Raw genomic sequence first — 20,523 nt, 5'->3', positions numbered from 1 at the left:
ATAGATCGAGAAGCTGAGACACAGAGCGGTCACTTGCCTGAAGCCACGGTGCTAGATGCAAACCTGGGCCGACTGGTGCCGAGGCAAGCTCATTGCTGCCACACAAGCCTGTCTCTGGCCAAGTGAGATTTCCCCTGCAGAGGAGCTTGACAGCCACCTCCCTCCCTACCATCCAGGTGCCCACTCATGGCGGGTCTCTGCTCAGTGAGCATCTCAGTGAACACAACCTGCCTAGATGCAGCCCAGGGAGGTGGCTGGTGGGACCCAGGAACACGCAACCCCTCTCCTACCTCCTGAGAGAGGATGTCCAGGGCCTGTTGGATGTGCTGAACATACTCCGTGGCCAAGTGGGCCTCCTGTAAGGAAAAAAGGGAACTCTCTTTAGCCCTTGGTGCCTGCTTTGAGAGAATGGTAAGAGCATAGGAGGGCTCTGGGGCCTGGGCTAATGACTGAGTGGGTACAGAGGGGCTTTGGTGGTCCTGGTCAGGCTGGGAAGCCCAGTCCTTGTTGCTACTGAGTCTCTGTAAGAAATCATCCCTTGTCCCCTACTAGATGCCGTGAACAATCCCAACCCCCCACCCTGTTCCACATAATCTCAGACCCAACAGTGGGCTCTGCCAGTGCTGAGTCCTGCCAGTTTTCGGCCTTGGCTCTTGGCAGTCCCATGTGTCATCTGACCTCAGCCTTCTCCAGCCACTTGCCGTGCCCTAGGTAGCCACACTTTCTTTTTCCTTTGGGCTTTTTGGTCCATGCTGGTCCCACTGCCTGGAATGTTTTGCTCTCCTGTGTTCCCCTAACTTCTATCCCCTGTGACTCAGTGTAAGGTTCTCTTCCTGTGAACCATCTCCCCAATAGGAGGCTGATTTAGAGGTGTGCCCATAGCATCCTGGGTGATGCATACGAGGTACATAGTAGGTGCTCAGTAAGTCCTTGCAGGCTGAATCTTAGGGCTTTGCTTTATAGCAGAGGGAGATGGTCCTATATTTTTAGATGTGGCTCTGGGCTCCTTAGAAGGTGTCCCAGGCTGATACCAGCGGGGGTGTGGGTGGTGACTTGAAGCTCTTATACTCATGGAAGAACGCATGTCTGCAGGAAGTGGGAGTTGAGGCACCCGTGAAGCAGCACCACTCAGGCAGGAGGGGATAGCTCAGGCAGCCCATTATTTTTCCTGGAGACAAAGAGCTGAGGCCGGGTGAGATACCGTGCACTCAATTCCAGCACACTGATGGGCACAGAACAAGTGCTGCTTGCTGAGTTTCTGCCCACAGCTACCAGAAGGGGTACTGGGAGTTGGGAAGGAGGGGAAAGGAACAAGAAGATAGACAGTCCACGCCGAAGAGTTAAAATAAAGGAGAGGGGACCTCATGTCTCCCAGAGTTTCTGCCCTTCCCCCTTTCCTTCTTTTTAAAACAGTCTGAGTAGTCTGAGTTAATCCTGGTGGTGGCATCCTAACCCTTTCAACTGAACTATGCCCTCAGGAGTATAAACCTGACTGTTCCCATGAAGAACACACATTCTGGGGCTAGTAGAGGGCATTTCCCTACGCCAGTGTCCACGGGCAGCTCTGGGGTCCAGGTCTCCCCCGGGGCCAGGATGCAGCAGTACTTAAATCCCCATGAGGTAGGGTTGCTTCTGCCTCTCAGGGAGAGAACTAAGGGGAAGAGGTTTGGAAAACCAACTCCTGTGTGCAGGAGGACACTTCTCATCAAGCCTCGGGTAGTCGGCCTCTGTGAGCCACAAGGAGTGATAAATGCCTTTTCCCCCCACCACCATCTGTGACTGTCAAACATTCGACCACAACCTCTGAGGCTGGGCAGCTGCCTTTTCCTGCCCAAATAAAATACAGAATGTCCCCAACTTAGAACAAGATGTATTCCAAAATAAAAACTTTTGGAAGTTACAACTTCCAGAAGTTTGTGAGTCTGGACATATTTCCCCATGGAAACATCAGGAACAGGTTTGGGCTCCCAGGGCCACTGCTGAGGTTTGGTTAACTCATGATAGGCCATCCAACCCCATCTAGAACATTGTTTTGCCTTTCCTCAAAATGAAACAGGGCAGGGATGGGGTGAGGATGGCTTGTCCCCTGTCTGGTACCAGAGGTCATATGTGTGTGGATAACAGAGGCCCCGCCTCAGCAGTGCCTGCAGTAGATCCACCTAGATCTTACTTCCGGAATCAGGGAATCAATGCACCTGCTCTTCCAGGGGCCACTCAGGCAGTAGAAAAGGCTGGGCCTCACCCGGCATGCGTAAACCAGGGAGGGCCTGGGGCAGCAGGCAAATGTGGCTCCCATGAGCAAGGAGCTTGGGGCAGGGCCAGGGGTGGATGGGCAAGGATGTTGCCAGAAGCCAGCAACTTCCTTCTCGGGTCCTCACAGGGTTGGTCGGGGGCCTACCGGATTCTCACAGTAATGACACAAGTCGTTGCCCCCAATGAAGAGTGTGACCAGCTTCCAGTCTTTCTCCAGGTTGATGTCCTGAGGGGACAGAAGATCTTGAGTTTAGACCTTGGTGGGAGGCACATGCAAATGTTGCTACTGGGCCAGCCCACCCGCCCTCCAACTGCCTTTTGTCTTCTTTGTATTGTAACAGAGCAAAGCAGCAAAGTGGGCCAGGTGCGGTGGCTCACGCCTGTAATCCCAGCACTTTGGGAGGCTGAGGCAGGTGGATCACCAGAGGACAGGAGTTCAAGACCAGCCTGGCCAACATGGTGAAACCCCATCTCCACTAAAACTACAAAAATTAGCTGGGCCTTGTGGCAGGTGCCTGTAGTCCCAGCTACTTGGGAGGCTGAGGCAAGAGAATTGCTTGAACCCGGGAGGCAGATGCTGCAGTGAGCTGAGATCGTGTCACTGCACTCAGCCTGGGTGACAGAGCAAGACCGTCTTAAAAAAAAAAACAACAAAGTGTGGCTCCCTAGCCTTCAGTTGGTGCTGGGATAAGGTGCTCCACGGTGAGGATTTTTTTTTTGGGGGGGGGGGTGGGGTGGGGGAGTCTGCTTACACAAGGGAGAAGGGCTATTTTCCCCTTGAAATCTTGTGTCCCTGGAGAAGTAGAATGTGGATGTGGCCCATTCAATGCCGAGGAGATTACCACCCCCCCGCCACCGCCAAATGAAGGCCTTCCAGGGAGCTGCGGGCAAAGGATGCAGCTAGAAGCAAAGGCCCTGAGCTGCCCCTGGGATGAGTTCTTAGGGTCCAGGAAAGGAGACTGGAGGAAGAGCCCAGCGTGGACTGAGAAGTGGGGCTGGGGTTGGGAGGCCCTCTAAGCAGTTGGCTTTCCACTTGGCCACCTCCATAATAGGAATCCCACTGGGAGCTGAATTCCTAGGTATAAACACTGAACAGTTATAAAAAAAAAAAAAAAAGTGCTAGTGAGAAGTTTCAGAGGGGCAGGGTGAGGGGAAGGAGGGAGAACGGGATTGAAATGAGAAGCCTATTTTTAGAACCTTGCATTTACATAATAGGACTCTGGGAAGCCACCTCTTGGTTAAAGTAGGAAGCTGTCAGAGGCCAAGGCCACCACCTCAGCCACCTCCCTGTTCCACCTCACCCTCCTGCAGCTGGCCCTGGGGTGGGGGGTGCCAGAGCCTACATCCAGGGGTGTGGCCAAAGCAGGCGCCTCCTTGGATCTAAGGCCTGCTTCTCCGGGGATCTTTTGGCCCTCTACAGAGGCCAGCCCAGAGCAGGAAGTGCTGTGGTGAGAGGGACCCTTATGGGGCTGTCCCCTCCCCAGTCAGCAGGAGATGGCACCTTTCAGGGGTGGCCTGGGGCCTATACTTACGGGGCTGTTTTTCATTCGCTCTACCAGGTCCCAGGCCTGGGCTGGCATGTCCCTAGGTAGGAGGAAGAGAGAGCGGCATTAGTGCTGGTTCAGGAGCGAGGATTTAAGATGTGGGATTTTGGCCTAGGAAGAGAGGTGTTTCAGGAATGGTGATGTTACCAGTACACAATTCATTCCATTCTCAAGAAATCTCAGCTGCGTAACAATCACAGAGATGCCATGGACCCTGGAGCCACACTGATCTAGCCCCTGCCACCCAATAGTGTCATCGGCCACTCGGGTTGGGATCCTGTCAATCTTTCCCTCAGAGACTTTTCCTCAAACTCCTTTGAAAGCCAAGCCTGTTCATTTCTTCTTCAGTTGCCTGTTTTAAAAATAACCTTTTGTATATTTGAGAAAAGTCACAGCGCTCAATTATCCCTCAGTTTTCTCCTTTCCGGGCTTAATGACTCCTTTAACCTTTACTTCTAAGCCCTGCTCTCTGCTCCTTTAATCCTTTTGTTTTTCTTCTCCATGGTTACTTAGCTTTCTGCACCATTCCCCATCTCCTTGCTTTTTTTTTTTTTTTTCCCCTCTCCAATAAAACAGGATGGACAGGATTAGTTCTCCCTCCATCCCCTGATGTCTGCCATAAATAAAACAATGCCATTTGGTGTTCTGGATGAGTGATATGAGTGCCAATGGAACACTACTCAGCCATAAAAAGGGATGAACTATTGGTATACCAGTAACATGGATGCATCGCAAAATCATTTTGCTAAATAAGTCAGATAAAAAGTATATCCTCTTTGATCCCATTTATATAAAATTTTTTAAAATGCAAACTAATCTATAGTGATGGAAAGAAGGTTAGTGGTTGCCTGGGGTGTGGAGGTAGGGACAGGAAGGAGCAGGAGGGAGAGATTACCAAGGGGCCTGAGAAAACTCCCGTAGGTGATGGACACGTTTTTCATCTTGATCGTGGTGATGACTTCACAGGTACAATGTTAAATTGTATCCTTTTGAGACAGGGTCTTGCTCTGTTGCCCAGGCTGGAGTGTAGTGGTGTGATCATGGCTCACTGAAGCCTCAACCCCCTGGAGCTCAAGTGATCCTCCCATCTCAGCCTCCTGAGTAGCTGGGGCTACAGGCCCACACCACCACGCCTGGCTAATTTTTTGTATTTTTGGTAGAGACGGGGTTTCAGGATGTTGCTCAGACTGGTCTCCAACTCCTGGGCAATCCGCCTACCTCGGCCTCCCAAAGTGCTGGGATTAGAGGCGTGAGCCACTGCACCCAGCCAAATTGTATCCTTTTAACATGTGATGTTTATTGCATGTCATTTATACCTCAATAAAGCTGTGTTTAAAGAAAGGTCTATGAGAAGTTAGGTCAGCAAAGGGGATACAGCCAATGAAAGCTTCCACGGAAGAAGCCATAAAAGCAGTAACTGGTGTGAGTTGGCCACTGAAAATCTTTGGGTGTCCCCAGTAAGCTAGGTACGTGGCACCATCCCTACCTTGTTTCTCATTAAGGAGAATTTACAGATCTAGGATTGTATCCCGTACATTATTGCTATTGATGAGTACATCAGAAAGCTAGCTATAAAGACAGACTTTCCTGGTCAAAGGTGACCACAGAAGTGCCATTAACCTTTTAATAGGTTCAAGATGTGACTAAGACAATCCATGGGCAATAAGCCCTCCTGGGTAGGAGGGGAAATTACAAACACTGCTTCTTCCCCTCTTCCTAGCCATCTTCTTCCCATCCTTCAGGCCCAGACCAAGTCCTGCTTCCCCTTGAGCCTCCTCTCTGGGCTCACTGATCCACACATCCTGCATTTCCTTTTTCACCCCAGCGACCAGTGGTTCTACTTTCAGCTCTGCTACTGACTTGCTGTGTGAGCTTGTACAAGTGGCAGAATCTTGCTAGAATTGACTTTTTCCATCTTTTAAAGGAAGAAGTTGGACTGGATGATTTGAGGGGTCCCTTCTGGGTCTGCATCTGTCTTTAGACAGTGCATTTCACACTGTGTGCTCTCCTGTTCTCTTAATTGCACTCCATGACGAAGCACTATATTGCTGCCATACCCAGCATTTTCTTTTGCGGAAAGTTACTTCCCATTTGTTTAGTCTCCTTACCTAGAGTGCAAGCTCTTCATGGGCAGGGAGTTCATCTTTTGTTTCCTTTGTATCTTTTATTTATTTTTGGAGATGGAGATTCATTCTTGTCATCCAGGCTGGAGTGCAATGGCACGATCTTGGCTCACTGCAGCCTCCACTTCCTGGGTTCAAGTGATTCTCCTGCCTTAGCCTCCTGTGTAACTGGGATTATAGGTGTGTACCATCAAACCCAGCTAATTTTTGATTTTAGTAGAGACAGGTTTTCACTATGTTGGCTAAGCTGGTCTTGAACTCCTGACTTCAGGTGATCCACCCACCTCAGCCTCCCAATGTGCTGGGATTACAGGTGTGAGCCACCATGCCTGGCCCTTTGTATCTTTGAGTAACCACCTTGGGGTTGAGTCCTTTGCAGGTGTTGAATGAATTATTATTGATTGATGGAAGGAAAGTTAGGTTAAAAAAAACTTTGAAACTAAAGGTCATTAAATGGCAAACTTTTGGTACATTTGTACTGTGCTACTTTTTTGGTGGGTATTACGTACTGTACTACATTCTTTTCGTGGATTATATGTCTTATTTAATGCTTATAACAACGCTGATAAATACTATTATTATCCCTATTTATTGCTGAAGAAACTAAGACTCAGAGATGGTAGGCAACTTGCCCAAAGTCACACAGCTAGCAAGTCTTGGAGCTGGAATGTAGACACAAATTACCTGACCCCACACCCTATGATATTAGGTACTCTGCTGTGGCACGTTTGTTTCTCTTTAGGTGAACTCATCTGTATCTATGCTAATAAACAACAGAAGAGAGATAAAGGAAAGTTATAGAGCAATTATCCAACCTTCCTTTCTTAAGTCAAATGATTACTTTCCTTTCCCCTAACATCAGACATCAGAGATACCCACAAGAAGCCACATGTCTCAACTACTTCCCTGGCCACTGACTTCATCTGCAGAGGTGCTGAGCAGCAGTCAAAGAGAAAAGGCAGTAAGAGAAGTGAAGTGAGGAAGGAAGAAGGGGTTTAATTGTCAACAGAGTGAGAAATCAACCCCTGGAAAATGAAGCCTGTATTGTACAAGAACAATAGAATGATGATAATAACAATGATAGCAATCATAATAACAGTAATTAGATGTTGCTATAATGACCCCACAAAGCCCAGTTTTTGCAGAAAAATAAGTTCTTCCTGCTCGTGACGTTGAGGAACTGACATCGCTTCCTGTGGCTTAGAGACTCAAACAGAGCATGGGGCCCACGTTACCACTTCTGAAAGGAACATTCCCGGTAAACAGAGTGAGTCAAGCCAGTGTCGTTTCCCTGGTGATCAGAGCATAGTGATCCTTCTACAAAGCATACACCCAGCACGCTCCATGCAGAAAATCAGTGAGCCTGGTCAGGCATTTCAGCTTTAATTATCTGAGTTGTTGTCAACAACAATCCCAGTGAAAACAAACAGCCACCATGCTGTTTTGGGGGCCCTGACGCCTAACTCCCTAGTGTCAGAATATAGCTTTTTCAGAGCCAAAGACTGAAGAGAGGTGGGGAGAGAGAAAGGGCAGCTATCACCGGGGTCATGCACTCAGTTCTCCAGGTGCTGAGAGCCACCCTGCATGTGTGACCTGCTGGGCAGGAGGTGGAGCTGGAGCCAGCAGGGATAGCACAGGAGTGCAGGGTAGACGTGCACCTCCTGCTGCCCTGGAGAGGCAGTAATAGCACAGCTGTCAGAGCAAAGGCTCCTGATTCAGGCATGGTCTGATCCTGCCTCCTCTGATAACTTGCCGTATAATCTTGGTGGTTCTGGAAAGCTTATAAGCCTCAGTGCCCCTGTCCAAGGGTGTGAGGATCTCAGGAGATAATTCACGTGGAAAGTCCTGCACAGCTGCTACTGCCCCCGGGACCAGGCTCCTGGATACCACCCTCCTCTCCTCTCCTCCGGTTTCCCACCCTGATGTCTCAGCCTTGCCTTCCACTCGCCCTCCTGTATGGCATCTACTCACCTAGCTCTGGCCCCTTCTGCTGCCACGTTTAGTCCTGCTGTCCCCTCCAAGGTGCCGGTAGAGAAGCCAAGAAGGTAAGGGTTGAACTTCTTCAGAATGTCTTTAGAGGAGGAGAGCACAGGTGAGAGCCTGCAGGACCCTCACAGTAACTGAGATGAGCATGCAGGGTGGGGACACACGGGTGGGACACAGGAGTTCTGGGGATTTTCAGGGCTGGCTGACTTCCCTCATTGCAGATAACCTCCTCTTCCCCTCCTCTAGCAGGAAGGCCCTGGCCCCGGGGAGGATGGCCACAGTGATGGTGCCTCTCCAGGCTGCTACTTACTGGGCAGTGTGGTGTGAGTCTCCAAGTTCCCATCCCCTCCGATGCTGGGGAGGAGAAAGCATATTTATTAAAATCACGCCAACATGCTGCTCCGTGTGTCAACATATGCATAAGTCAGAACCAGAACCAGAGATTCTGCCCCTGGGGCATCTCTCCCATCACCCTCAGGGGTAATGCAAGCACCACCGACTCTCCTGTCTCGCGCTGGGCCCTGGGGACCCAACTGCATCCTGGAGGGGTGACAGGGGAAACACACTACTCACACCTCTTTGAGCGAGCATCATCAATAGAGCATGTGTCAAGAACATTCTCACCTCCAAGAAAGACCCCTCCAAGATGTGGGTAGGTCACTGGAGTTGTTTGGTCGAGCTCCCACTGCTGTCTATAAAAAGCAAAAAGAAATTTCAGGGCTGGGCTGAGGGCACTGGAAGAGCCTCCTCTGGCCCTGGAGTAGCAGCTGGGACCTGGATTTGCCTTTTCTAAAAATAGTACCGGCTTTTCTCCAGGCCACCTTAAACTTGAGGTGGTCTTGATACATTCTTCTCCCCAGTACTCTACCTACAACCAGTAACCAAGTCCTGTGGGTTCCGCCTTCCCACCCTCCCTAGCACCTGCCCCTTTCTTTTTGTTCCCTTTGCCATGTTCCTAATTGAGACCCTCACCTCCTTGCCACGGGCAACACCCTGGCCTCCTGCCTAAGCAAACTGACTCCAGTTTCTGTTCCTCCTGAACATGCTTCTTTCTTCATGTTCCCCAACCCCAGTCCTGACCCTTCAATGAGTCTCCCTTACCTTCAAGATCAAAGCCAAATCCCTTCACCAATCTTCTGAGGTCACCATAATCTGGTTTCTACTTTCCTTCCCCTTGTTTGCTCCCTCCTTCCCAGTTCACACAAACCTTCAGGCCTAAACTAATTACCTGCCATTATTTTGGAAGCCTGAGGGCCCTGAGCTGGTCTACCCCACTACCACCCACTCCCATCCCCTCCTGGAACGCTGAACTCCCTCCTTTTCAGCACCTTACATTTCCAAATTCATTCTCTGAGACCCTCATCAGTTCCTATCTCCTCTATAAAGCTTTCTCTAAATGCTCTGCCTTAAAAAAAAAAAAAACCCTTGAAATTTACAAAAGTAACATATGTTAAATGATACAAAGATTTAAACAAATGAATGATCTACCCCTACCTTAAGAATCCTGCCTCTTGCCACAGATTCCACACTCCCTCCTCACCCCTTACCCACATGCAAATACCACCAGAGCTCATTAGTGGTAAACAGACTCGTATGTGCCTTTCCACATCTTTTTCCACGTTCACGCCAAAATGGAAACACTGCCACACATGTGGGGCTGGTGTTTGTTTCTACCGAAATAAATACCCTATTTTAAAAGTCCCATGTGGAGGGGAACAACGCACGCCGGGGCCTATCAGACAGTGGAGGATGGGAGGAGGGAGAGGATCAGGAAAAATAACTCAGGGGTACTAGGCTTAATACCTGGGTGATGAAATAATCTTTGCAACAAACCCCATGCCACAAGTTTACCTGTGTAACAAACCTGCACATGGACCCCTAAACTTAAAAGTTAAAAAATAAAAACATCCAAGTCCTATATGTCATCTATGTGATTATGCATTTCTTTCCATGTATGGTTCTTGTTTTTCTAGCCAGACAGGTTGCTGGGGGGATATGACTGTGTTTCATACCTTATTTCCCTTAGAATTGCTAATAGAGTATTGTTGTACACAGCAATGGCTAAGTAATCAGGGAACACAATTCACTTAGCAAGACTGTGCTATGTGCGAGGAACTGGGCTCCCTCTGCCCCAAAGCACATGTCCTTAAATGGAGTAGGGAGCATGGGGCAGTGTGTGTGTGTGTAAGATCTGCCACTCTGAGTCTGGGTAGATGGAGATGAGTCCCTTGATAAAGGCAGGCCGACTTGGATGAGTGCCATCACATACCAACAAAACGCCTGTGCCTGCGAACAGCGGGGAAGGCTGGGATTGCTTCTCCCTGGGAATTGAGAGGAGGCCTCGTGGAGGAGGGGGCTTTGAGCAGAACTGGGAAGGTGGCGAGACGGCATTCTATATCACCTGGCTATGTTTCAGTGTCTGACACAGGTAGGCCCTCAGTAACAGGGGCTCAGCACTGAATGTGGAGCCAATGCTGGGGAAGAACAGATTTTGCACGAGGCCTGGCTGGACTCTGAGCTGCCTATCCTGGTTCACGGCTCACTACTCACAGTCAGAGAGTCACCCAGGGCGGCCACCACTTTGATGTCTGCTGGTTGGAGCTGGTGGACTAGGGGAGACAAGCAGAGAGGTGGTTGTGGGGGCTGGGGGTGTCTACCTTTTAAAGTACACATTTTACCAGAAGTCTATAACTCTGTCCCACTGCTCCCCATTGTACTTATTTTCAGCTTAAGGCTTTAGCAGTTTTGCCCCTTCCATTCATTCAGAGCAACCAAGGCACTGAAGGGAGTGGGCTTCATGGCTATTGTCCATCCTCAGAAGAGCCTGATTCACACTGGGGTGGTCTAGGAAAGTTCCAGCTGTGGGGTCATGTAGCACAGGCAGGTTGAACCCCAATCCCTGACTCTATCTGCCTCACTGGGCAGGGAGGCCTAAGGGACTGCCACTGGGACTATAAGGAGACAAGAAGTAGCATTCAGTGGAGAGGTCTGTGCACCTCCAACTGGAAGCCCAGCTGTGGCTGCAGATGCCGCGGGGCGGGATCTAGGTCTGCACTGCATGGGAATTAGCAACTCCTGCTTAAAGCTCCAGGGTATATTTGTAGGGTCTCCCCCAACCTGATATTTGGCAAGGCCCTTAATTGAAGGGGATGATGATATTTTCACTCACCAGAGGTTGGAACACTATTGGAAGCCTTCCACTCTGTACACACGAAGTCACTGCCCCAGTTCTAAATCAACAGGAGAAAAGATTCAGTGCCCAACACTCATTGTGCAGGGAGATAAACTTCAGCCCAAGAAGAACCAGCTAAGGGATTTTTGATGCAGGCTAGAAACGAGTCACCATACAGGATCATGTAAGGGAAAGAACTGTGAGCTATAGATGGGCTAGGAGGGAAATTAGGGGAAGAAATGGGTGTGTCTAGCTACCCCTATGCACAACCCATAGTGCATGTCCCCACATGTGCACCCACACACAACCTTTCGTATGCCAATACGTCTACGCTTTGAATGGAGCCAGTGGCTGCCCCAAAGCAGGGAAGAAAACCATGAAGTCATATACAGGTGAGTCTCCCAAAGGAACACAGCATTTGGATGCCTAACATGAGATTACAGGTATGTGTGTTTTATAAAATTAAGCTAATTGACACTAATTATAATGCTAGAACCTAAACAATAATTAAAAAATTTTTAGAATAGTAACACAAAATATTTTACAATTGTAAGGCTCCTAGTTTCTGCCTATCTTTTCTGGGTACCTGTATGTCTTTTTGCATATTTAACTTAACAGCCTTATTCCTTACATGTTTGTTAATTAATGCAAGCAACCCTGGATGCTTTTAGTAAATTTTCTTTATCTCTAACACAGAGCATATTTTCCAGGTGCTGGGGGAAGGAGTGGGAAGGGAAGCAGAGGGCACAGAAATGATTAGTACCAAAAATCTGGGGTCAAATTGAATATCTTCCCAAAGTCCCAAATATATGCATGCTGAGTGCGGAGTAGGGCTTGACCAGGTTGACTGATTGTCCAGGAGTCTGACTGCCAGACACTATGAAAGCTTATCCATCTCTTCAATAAGATGATGAAGACAAGCCTTGTTGAAATATTCCTATCATGAGGGAGCAAAAATGGAACTTTTAAATATTATTTGCTTAGTCCAGTGGAATTTAGTTTTTTCCAAGGGACTGCTCAATTCATCATACTGATGGATTTCTTCTGTTGAAAGGTTTAATGAAATCAAGAACATGCTTGTGTGCAGATGACAAATACTCAGAGAAAATGCAACGTAAAAAGTTATTCAGCCATCAGCACATGAGATATAACTCAGATAGTTGGTGAACCAGAGATAAGCATATTCCGTGTAGATGAACAGACCCTGGCTGGAATTTAAACGTGCTCGTCTGTCACAAGGGAAGAACCACGCACCACATCCAAAATCAGTGCATCCAAATCCCCTGAAGATCTTAAGCTGCAGATTCTGATTCAGCAGGTCTGGGGTGGTACGCAGGACTCTGCATTTTTAACAAGCTCCCAGGTAAAGCCTCTTTGTGCCTACTTTATCAGTTTTGCTTTTATTATTTTTAATTGATATATAAGTGTACATATTTATGAGGCATAGTATGATATTTTGATACATCTCTACAATGTGCAGTGATCAAATCAGGGTTATTAGCATATCCCTCACTTCAAATATTTATCGTTTCTTTGTGTTGGGAACATTCAAAATCTGCTGTTCTAGCTATTTGAAAATATATGGTAAACTGTTAACTATAGTCACTCTACTGTGCCATAGAACACTAGAAATTATCCTTCCTATCTAGCTATAATTTTCTGTTAATCAATTTATGCTGTCCCTACTCTGCAACCACCATCCACCCTTCCCAGCCTCTAATAACCGCTATTTATACTCTACTTCTGTGAAGTCAACTTCTTTAGCTTCCGCATATGGTGAGGACATGTAGTATTTGTCTTTCTGTGCCTGACTTATTTCACTGAACGTTATATCCTCTAGGCTCACCCATGTTACCTCAGATGACAGAATTTTGTTTCTGTGGCTGCTTTGAGTAGAAAGCTGTTAACACACACCCTTCTAGCTCTGGGATTTTTAGCTTTTCCAGCAGCAAAAGCAAAGACACATGAGACTGAAGAACCAAGAGGGCAGATCCAGACCCATTCAGCTCACCATTGTCTACCCAGCATTTAGCATAGTGCCCACTCCACGTAGGCATCCAACAGGTAAATGTTGAATCAATGAAGAAATGCCTGATTCACAAGATGCAGCTGACATTTCAATTCTCATGGAATTTGGTCACTGGTTCAATGAGGACAAGCCTCCACTGGGCTAACGTGAGCCTGAGAAAATTCAGAGAGGCTGGACACAGCATAACCTGCAGCCAGCAATCTGGTATTGCTTGTACCGCAGAGCTTAGCATCCAACAGTTCTTAACAATTTCATATGGGTTAGTTTCTTCAGCTGGCTTATATAATGTCTTTCCCCAATCACTCCTGTGGATGCCCAATCCATTCTACAGATAGCAGTCAGGGAGATCTTTGAAAGACATGAACCAGATCATGTCACTCTTTCCTGAGACCGCCAATGGCTTCCCACCTTTCTTCACTTGAAATCCAACGTTTTTACTCAGGAATTCAGGCTTTGTGTGATCTGGCTCCTTGGCACTCCTGATCTCATTTCCCCCACTCTCCACCTCATTCTCATGCCCCCAGTCACTCTGACCACCTCTGTCTTCTCCAAATACATGCAACACAGTCCCACTTCTGAGCCTGTGTGGTCCATGGTCCTTCTGCCTGGGACTGTGTTTCTGGCTCTCTGTGTAGCAAGTATCTCTTCATTATGCACATCTCAGTTTAAATCTCCCCTCAGAGAGGCCAGGCCTGCACAGTGCACCTGAATGTGCCTCCCTTGCCCCGGCCCCATCACACTCCTCAGAGCTGTCATCACTATCTGAAGTGACCATGCCTAGCCATGTATATAAGATGCCTTTCTCTGTAGATTGTAAGTTACGTGAGGGCCGGGATCCACCTGTCTGGTTGACACTTCTGTCTTCCTGGAATGGTGTCTGGCACATAGTATGTGCTCAATAATTGTGAAACTCTACTGGGCTCTCACTTCTCCTGGTCTGGACCATGTTCGATACTTCTCTGCATGCCTTCTAGCCCCCAGCATGAGACTGGATATAATATAGGTGTGAAACCGAAACTGCTGGTCGAACCCCATCCTGGTGACCAACAGACCTGATCTGGACCAGGTCTGACTGCCAGTCATGGTGTAGTCCAGGGTCCTCCAGGCCATCTTTGCGGTGGCCGTCCTAGGCTCACAGACACGGTCCATCCAATGGAATTAACCATGGGCTCTGAATCCTTAGCACTAGAATGACTGACTTGAACCAAACAAGGCCTAGGGGCCCACAGGAACAGGAACATGAACATGAACATGAACATGCCTCCACTTCCTTTTGGGCCCCACCCCTGAAATTGCAGTTCCCTCCCACTCAGCTTCCACCTTCTGAGAAGTCAACGCCACATCACACCCGCAGCCTCTCCCTCTTGAGAGGCTGAGCTGCTTAAGCAGTCACCATGTCTGTGAGCCCAGGATTGCCAAGGTCAAAGAAAATCAATCCACAGGCACTTCCGCTGCTTGGGGGCTGACGTCAGGTAAGCAACTTGAGAACATGTTAGGGCAATCCTGGGGCTTCGTGGTTCGGGAACCTTTTCTGTACATTCCAATCCCCAGTACGTAAGAAGCACATTTCTGCTTCAGTGAACACTCTGAAGCCTGCACCACACCCGAGCCCCTGGCAGGTGGAAATGGTTTGTGTCTGAGAGACGCAGAGGTGAGTCAGGGGTTACCTCAGTGGCTGGCTTGGTGGGGTATGTGTAGTTACTGTTCCGAGGGGTCCTCAGGAAGGGCTCATTCTAAGAGAAAAGAAACCACATGGAGAGGTTATCTGACAGCACTGAAGTTTGCTTGCGAAGGAGAAAAACTAACAATCCTGCCCTGTAGATTTATTTAACATGATTCTTCTGCACTTATATAGAAAGAACTATATAAACATAATTTCATTCATTCCCCAGAGGGTTTTACATAACAGCTCTGGCAAGGGATGGACAACACAAGGCCCGCAGAGGGTTTCATACCCATTGTAGTCTGGGGTCTGCACTTCTGTGCCCCTCCTAGCCACTGAACAGCTCCCTAATCCTCAGACCTCTCTATTTTCTTGGCATTGTCATTTCTCTAGCAAGGGATTCATGTTTCAGCATTTTTTTTTTCTCTTCCAGAAAGTATTATGATTATCAATACATTTGAATATCTGTTATGTTTTTTCTTTCTGCCTCCTTTGAACTATATGTCTTATCCTCTTTAGGTTGGGTTCCTGTATCTTAGTCATTTTTTTTTCTTGTAAAACATCCTCCTCATTCTCTACTTACCTATCTGTTTCACAATCAGTTTTCACACAAGCCCAGTCAAGAACCCAAGTCCACCCAGTTGCAGGTAAGGGGTTAATTAAAGAAGGAAGAAGGAAGCAGACAAAGGAGAAATGGGGAGAAAGCTAATGAGAAAACATAAAAATGACAGGGAAGCAAGATCAAGTTGATAAGACTGAGATCAGGAAACACCAACTGGGCCCAGGCTGTGTACTCCCACAAAATGTGCTCAGTGGAGTAGTAAGCCCGTGGTCTGAAAATTTGGGAATAAAATGGGAACAAGCAGAAAAAACCAGGCTGGCACAGTGGCTCATGCCTGTATTCCCAGCGTTTTGGGAGGCCAGGGTAGGAGGATTGCTAGGGGCCAAGAGTTTAATACCAGCTTGGGAAACATAGCAAGACCCCATCTCTACAACAAATTATAAAAATAAATTAGCTCAACATGGTGGCATGTGCCTGTAGTCCTAACTACTCAAGAGGCTGAGGCAGAAGGATTGCTTGAACCCAGGAGTTTGTGGTTACAGTGAGCTGTAATTGTGCCGGTGTACTCCAGCCTGGGCAACAGAGTGAGATTCTGTTTCAATTAAAAAAAAAAAAAAATTTAGACTGGGTACAGTGGCTCACACCTGTAACCCCAGCACTTTGGGAGGCCAATGGGGGGTTGATCACATGAGGCCAGGAGTTCGAGACCAGGCTGGACAACATGGACCCTGTCTCTACTAAAAATACAAAAAAAAAAAAAAAATTAGCTAGGTGTGGTGGTACACACCTGTAATCCCAGCTACTTGAGAGGTTGAGGCACGAGAATTATTTGAACCTGGGAGGCAGGGGTTGCAGTAAGCTGATATCGTACCAGTGCACTCCAGCCTGGGTGACAGAGCAAGACTCTGTTTCAAAAAAAAAGGAAAGGGAAAACCAGAATGTTGGAAAAGTGATCTTGTCTCATACCTGACCACATGCACACAACCATGTTCTTGCCTGGCATTGTAGGTGACTGACTTTGCACCCCCCAAATGCCCCACTTTACAGATGAGCAGAAGCTGAGTCTGAGTGAGGAAGGGACTGTTTCCAGGTTAGGGAACAAGTGATGAATGCCCAACTGGGGCCAGAGCTGACCGGACCGGCCTCTTGCCTGGTTCCATTCCTCACACTGGAGGTCAGGCCAACAAAAACCCTGTTGGTCAGACAGCGGGAAAGGAAGAGACTGGGAGGACAGAGTCCACCCACACAGAGCTCTCAGCCCCCAGCTCAGATCCTGGTTCCCTGAGGCACCCGACAAGTCTTCCCTTTCCTCTGGTCTCAGCATTCCTGTCTGAAACAGGGGCTGGTAACGGATATCCTTTCTTTTTTCTTTTTCTTTTTTTTTTTTTTTTTTTTTTTTGAGACAGAGTCTTGCTCTGTCTCCCAGGCTGGAGTGCAGTGGCGCGATCTCCGCGTCCTGGGTTCACACCATTCTCCTGCCTCAGCCTCCTGAGTAGCTGGGACTATAGGCGCCTGCCACCACACCCGGCTATTATTATTTTTTATTTTTTGTATTTTTAGTAGAGACGGAGGTTTCACCGTGTTAGCCAGGATGGTCTCGATCTCCTGACCTCGTGATCCACCTGCCTCAGCCTCCCAAAGTGCTGGAATTACAGACATGAGCCACCGTGCCCGGCCCCTGACATCCTTTCAAGGAGAGGTACTCAGGGCCAAGTGGGAGAAGTGAGCCCTGGACCATCTACAACAGCATAAGACAGAAGAGGGCTGATGGTGGCAGGTCCATGTAGCTACTTGGGCTTGTCTCGGGTTAACAGCAAGCATTCCCTCAGCATTCGCCAACAGAGAGGGTGATCTGGGAGCATTTATAACTAACTGACCCACGCTGGTTGAGCAGCCGCAGCGTTAGAGCGTTTCTAGGAGCCAGGACGAGGGGAGGAGAGAAAGAGACAACTGGCTTGGGTGGGGAGACAGACTTGAGAAGCTGAGGCAGTGAAGCATCAGAGAACGGCGTGGCCAGTCAGGGCAGCACCTGCTGAGGAACTGGGGCAAGATCTGGAGATGTAGGGTCCTCGGAGACAAGACTCAGTGGCATTCTCCCTGCACTTCAAAGGAGCCCAGACTGGGCTTAGAGAGTCCAGCGGCTGGAGCCAGTCCTACCGTGACCAGCATGGGAGGCACTGAGGGAAAGACAAAGCTGACCTTTTTGGAAGTGCCGCGAGTGCAAGTGGAGAACGTGTTTCATTGAATCTGTTTGATCACAAGATCTACAGGTTGGGGAAAAGGAGGCAGAGCTAGAGGGCCAGAGGTCAAGGAGACACTGGAATGTGTTACAGACTGAGGCTGTGGCAAGGACAGAAACAGCCCAGGGTTGTGGCGGGTGCCTCAGGGCTTTCTCCCACTCCCCTTCTTTTCTTTTTTTCCCAACTCCTATGTCCCTGTCTAATGGGTTTTTATTGGGTTTTATTGGGCTTGTTTTTAGCTGAGTTTATTGACCATTGACCACTTGGTACATGCATGAGTCAGAGTGGTTTAAAGGCCTGGAGCCAAGCAGATGACGTGAAAGACAGGTTCGATGAAGCCTGACTGGCTCTTGAAGGCTAGGTTTGGAGCCCCCGTGAGTAAAAGGGGAGCCAACTGAATGGTAGCGCAAGGAACCGGTCTAGTAGTTCCAGCCATGCAAAGATGGTGTGGGCTGCCTGGGGAGGCAGAGCCCAGACAGCCTCCTGATGTGAGTCAGCAACATGAGTCAGTGGCTGCGGGACAAGGCCATTAACATCCTGGCTGCATTACTAGGTGTAACGTTCCACAGGGAAGGAGGCGTGATTTTCTTCTCCTCTGTGCTGGTTAGATGAAACGAGACGTACAGTCGCCACCTTACGGGGGCCACATTCCAAGGAGAAATACCCATATGAGGCAGGGGTTGGCAGCCATGTGTGCAATGAGTGGTTGGAACTGAGAAGACTCTCAGCTGGGTGGTGGCAGTCAGAGGCAGGAGGACATAATGGTATTTCATGGGATGTCCTATGAGGTTTTCTATCGCATTCCATTCAAAAAGTGCTAGCACTGGGTGTGGTGGTTCACACCTGTAATCCCAGCACTTTGGGAGGCCAATGTGGGAAGATTGCTTGAGCTCAGGAGTTTGAGACCAGCCTGGGCAATAGAATGAGACCCCATCACTATTAATTTTTTTTTAAAAAAGTGCTGGTTCCTACCTACACTGATTTCAGGTGGTTTGAAAGCTCACCTTAAGAAAGTGTGAACATTTGGGGATGGAGAACATTAGGACAAATACTTAATGCTTGCGGGGCTTAAAATCTAGATGACAGGTTGATATGTACAGCAAACCACCATGGCACATGTATACCTCTGTAACAAACCTGCACCTTCTGCACATGTATCCTGGAACTGAAAGTAAAATAAATTAAAAAAAAAACTGTGAACATTTAAGCAGAGGCCATAGGGTGTCTTGGGAGGGATATGGTAGAAGAATTCCATTATTCTCTGAGAGATTGCATCCACAGAAGTCTAAGGCCCTCCCCACTGAGAACCTAAGATTACGTAAGTCTATTGTTTCATGGTGGGAAGGTGGGACTAGGTAGCCTTTAACATACAAAGTGATGAGGATCTGAGCCCCTGCAGTGGCAGTGGGAATGGGAAGAGGGACAGGTGGGAAGAATCCTATTAGATTCTGGAGGACTGGTAAGAATCCTATTAGTTAGGGTCCCTGACATTTCATGCCTGCAGAACTTGAAAACTCCAATGACACTGACAGAAATAGAGAACTCCTAAGAAGCAGAGAGTTTGGGAAGACAAAGAATTAGTTCCTATTTAGACACTCCTTGCTCAGAAAATTATTTTTTGAATGAATGTGAAGCTTGAGATGGTGGTGGGGTCATGGCAGGATTAGATTTAGAAGCTCTGAGCATCAAAAAGATAACAATGTCACCTATGTAATTCAATATAAAAACACTGCTAGACAGAAAACTAAGTTTAAGGGAATTTGACAGACTTCGAAAAGACAGGGTGTAATACATGAACTTATTTCAGCCCCCCTCCTGCTTGATCATACATTAATCTGCCTTTTGGGTAGCCTTATACCATATAGAGCATCCAAGGAGAAATGTATTTTAAAGGTCGGAAATAGAGGATTGGAGTTCGGGAAAGAAGAAATGAAGACACAGATTGAGAGACTGACGAATCCAGCACAAAGAAATTTCACAGGAAATCCTGGAAATGGATAAGTCTCAGAGTGAGAGGATGTGGAGACAGAGAAAAGAAAACAGAGGCCAGGCACAGCAGCTCACACCCGTAATCCCAGCTCTTTGGAAGGCTGAGGCTGGTGGATCACTTGAGTCCAGAGTTCAAAACCAGCCTGAGCAACACGGCAAGACCCCACCTCTACCAAAACAAACAAACAAACAAACAAACCAAAATTAGCTGGGCATGGTGGTGCACGCCTGCAGTACCAGCTACCCAGGAGACTGAGGTGGGAGGATGGCTTGAGCCCACGAGTTCAAGGCTGCAGTGAGCTGTGATTGCTCCACTCACTTCCAGCCTGGGAGACTGAGCAAGACCCTGTTTCAAAAAGCGAGTGAAAAAGGAAAGAAAACAGAATGGAGACATGAAAATTGGAGAATATCTACATTTTCAAGACTGGGGAAAGGGATGAGGAGGGTCATTAAAGGCAGCAACCAGAAGACCAGAAAAATAAAGGCGATTTAGTGTCCACAAACCCAGGAAGGAGTGAATTTCAAGGGGGAGGTGGTGACCTTTGACAAGCGCTTCAGAGAGGTCAAGAAGAATGAAAGCTAAAAAAAGGACCAGGCATTCAGCCAGCTGCCCTGGGGTTAGGAAAGGACTGGGCAGAAAGCCCATTAAGGCAGAGTATAGGCTCAGTCCACAGAATGGCTAGTCAAAAGTTGGCTGTAAAAGGACTGTCCAACTTGAAAGTACAACAGAAATCCACGGTATGCTGTTAAGTCACCCTACCTGGCTCGCAGAATGTATGAGCAGTTAGACTGAGGATGGGAGGAGGCTGAGAAAGCTCATGCTCACAGCCATCTCGGCCGACTGCCTCCCGCCCCCCACTGCGTCCTGCCTGTCGCCTGTTGCCTCTATGTTTAGACACATCTAGGACAAAAATATGTGCTGCCTGGCCCCTGTCAGCTCACACTGAGATGCTGGTGGACTT

General features: G+C 48.2%; 1 protein-coding gene across 1 annotated transcript in view; it reads right to left on the bottom strand.

Annotated features, from left to right (window-relative positions):
- The window catches only part of LOC105479730 (phospholipase B1), a 149,822-nt gene that overhangs the window by 14,246 nt on the left and 115,053 nt on the right, over positions 1–20,523 (bottom strand). The window contains 9 exon segments of the mRNA XM_071076106.1: positions 291–356; positions 2,399–2,479; positions 3,786–3,837; positions 7,892–7,991; positions 8,217–8,260; positions 8,531–8,598; positions 10,457–10,515; positions 11,076–11,136; positions 14,775–14,840. Of these exon segments, the coding sequence (XP_070932207.1) occupies positions 291–356; positions 2,399–2,479; positions 3,786–3,837; positions 7,892–7,991; positions 8,217–8,260; positions 8,531–8,598; positions 10,457–10,515; positions 11,076–11,136; positions 14,775–14,840 (597 nt within the window).

The sequence above is a fragment of the Macaca nemestrina genome, chromosome 13, assembly GCF_043159975.1.
Source record: "Macaca nemestrina isolate mMacNem1 chromosome 13, mMacNem.hap1, whole genome shotgun sequence".
In the NCBI taxonomy this organism is placed as follows: domain Eukaryota; kingdom Metazoa; phylum Chordata; class Mammalia; order Primates; family Cercopithecidae; genus Macaca; species Macaca nemestrina.
The sequence above is the reverse complement of the archived record's forward strand: the minus strand, read 5'-3'. Positions and strand labels throughout refer to the sequence as shown.